The sequence below is a fragment of the Tachysurus vachellii genome, chromosome 4, assembly GCF_030014155.1.
Source record: "Tachysurus vachellii isolate PV-2020 chromosome 4, HZAU_Pvac_v1, whole genome shotgun sequence".
NCBI classification, from domain to species: domain Eukaryota; kingdom Metazoa; phylum Chordata; class Actinopteri; order Siluriformes; family Bagridae; genus Tachysurus; species Tachysurus vachellii.
The window spans coordinates 9,370,063-9,372,812 of NC_083463.1; the positions used below are offsets into that span (position 1 = coordinate 9,370,063).

The 2,750-nt window shown below is 37.6% G+C and overlaps 1 protein-coding gene across 3 annotated transcripts in view; it reads left to right on the forward strand.

Annotated features, from left to right (window-relative positions):
• Window positions 1-751: 751 nt before the first annotated feature.
• Window positions 752-2,750, forward strand: part of raver2 (ribonucleoprotein, PTB-binding 2) — a 90,866-nt gene continuing 88,867 nt past the window's right edge. For all 3 annotated transcript variants that reach the window (XR_009648341.1, XM_060867600.1, XM_060867601.1), the window contains exon 1: window positions 752-1,107. Coding sequence is in view for 2 of the 3 variants with exons in the window: in XM_060867600.1 (XP_060723583.1) it covers window positions 796-1,107 (312 nt within the window). In the remaining variant the exon portion in view is untranslated. The remainder of the gene's footprint in view (window positions 1,108-2,750) is intronic.

Sequence of the window (2,750 nt, forward strand, 5' to 3'; positions counted from 1 at the left end):
AATGGGTAACATTGCTGTCTCATGGTACTACGCTCCTTGAGTTGATCCTGAGCTTGGATCCTTTTCCATGCAATGTCCAATTCTTCCAGTTTCATCCCAGAAACATTCCGGAGGTATATTTGCTGTGCTAAATTGTCCCTCGGTGTAAATAAGTGTCTGAATAAGCATACGCATAATGCCCTAAAAATGGATGTACCTGGCTTCACATACCACTCCTGCTTCGCATCCAGTGTTCCCAGGATAATCCCAGGATCCATCATGATCATGTCTAGGATTCAGTAGATACTACAAGTTGGAGTTTATTATTGAGCTGAAACATGCATGTAATTTGTTAAGATAGACATTTCACCAATGTTTTACATTTCCATGATATATTTTCATATTTTCATATTTGTACAATACATCATGACATCCCCATCGTGGAACCACAGCTGCAATGATTTACCAATGCGTTTAGATTTGGGGGAAATTTGTGCTTAAATGTGAATTGGATTCTTATTTGTGGGTGCCAATATTTGATCTTGTAAACAGTGGTACATTTTGAATCTTAGAAGGATTGCAGTGCCTGAGTGTGTAATGTATTAGAAGTGGATAAGATTTGCAGCTGTTCTGTTTATTCGACCCCATCAGCAGTGTTCATGTTTCCATCGGTGGAGGTCGCCATGCGTACTCAATAGATAGATGGAGCGCGCGCTGAGAGAGAGAGAGAGAAAGAGAGAGAGCGTGTGTGTGTTTGTGTGTGCGAGAGGAAGAGAGGGTGAGTGAGTGGGTGAGTGAGTGTTCAGTCCGCTGTGGATGGGGATCAGCAGAGAGAAGCGAGACCCGACTCAACTCACTCTCCGTACCGCGCGCTGCAAAATGGCGGCCGCTTCTTCCATGCAGCCGCCCACAGCGCACGATGAAAAGCGCGCAAATTCTCCAGTACCTGACTCGGAGAGCCCCGAGAGCCGGCCTGAGGAGGATGGGGCTTCTGAGGACACCATCCTCCGGGATATGGCCGAGCTGGAACCGGAGGAGATTGAAAGGAGGCTGGAGAAAACTCGCCGAGAACTGAGCAACAGGAGAAAGATTGTCATCAAGAACCTGCCGCAGGACGCAACTAACCAGGTAGCGCGCAATTACGCACTACATTACCAAACACTAGAAATCCTTTAAGATCCCATAATGTTTACACACACAATTTACGTAGGATGGAATTCTGCTCTGTGTGTTGAGATGGAGACCAAAGTGCGAGACCAAAGTTTTTTTTTTTTCTTGAATGAAGTTCTGCATCCTAATAAATAGAAAACGAAAGCGTGGCACAAACCAATCTGATACTAATAAGACATTAATAAGTAAAATAATATTTCTAATAATAATGATGATTAGACTAACTAAATAAAAGATGCACACCCAGAAAAAAACAACAGAAAAACATCAGTACAGTTGAACCACGGCTCTATGAAGTCTAGGTGCACAAACTCATTTGAGAGATGACGCACAGAAGGTGTAGCAAAGTGGACTACACAAAATTTGAACATTGATGGAGAAAAATAATGATTGAAAAATGAATTATTGATGCATCATAGAAAAAAATGACAAATATATAATCAGACTAGTCGCTGAAAATTTATTTCAGGACAAACACCAAATAAATGCTACACAGAGCTTGTAAACATCACCCGAGGATGATCAAGGCACAAAAACATAATGTCTCTTATGTTTAGGTTTAAACGTCTAGATAAGTTACTTATCTATCATTTATGGTGGTTTATATGTTAACGGTATGAGTATGAATGAAGAAAGTGTCTCTTTCCTGTAGTCGTGTGTGAAACAGTGGTGTTTTCCTCATGAAAGTCTGCCTTTCACACAAATTAAGGTTACCCCAGGTTCACCATACTACTGCACTAGAAAGGCCTTGGGTTATAATAGTACATTTATTCTGGTGCCTTCCTACCAACTCTAAATGCTATGTACTTTCTTTACATTATCCTTAAAAGTGTAGATAATTTGTACGAGTTGTTTAATGTATTTATTTATTTATTTAGAATTTTCTCTCTGTTCTGTAATCTCTCTGCCTAAAAATTCATTTCAGATGATATATGTAAATGTTCCAAAGCACTTAATTCTTTTCAAATTTTCATTAATTAATAAACAAGCTACTTTTTAAAAGCATTATTAGTTGAGTTTAATGCCATGGAATGCCCATAAAAGCGAGTAAGATCATGTATTTACTTCCATTATAGCAGCTATAAACAATCATTCCCTCACCAGCCTCTCGAGGTTAATGAGAAAAAATTCAGCTTGTTAATTTACTAAAAAAAAAAGTGTTAATTGAATGTGTAAATGTTTCTTTCCGTAAATGTCTTTCAGAAAGCTTCACAAAATGTAAGATTATATTTTGTTTTTGTTATTTTTTTTTTATTATTTTATTATATTTGTATATTTTATATTATTTTATTATTTATATAATTGTGGTGCCTCTACCATACAAGTCATTTTGAACAAGAATTTATTAGAATAAATACTATATATATGTATATGTGTGTGATTTATCTGAGCTGCTGTTAATCTCTACCTTCTAACGAGCGACTTCTGCAGCTTTTTGCTATAAATGACTGTTGTTCGGTTAAAATAAAAAAAAATAAAGAATTAGCAGTCATTTGATTCACTCTGTACACTTGGAGACATTATTTGTATGAGTGGACATGCAGGCCTTGAGCACAGTAATATATTTGTAATCAGAGACAGCTCACTGATTTGACAGCAGC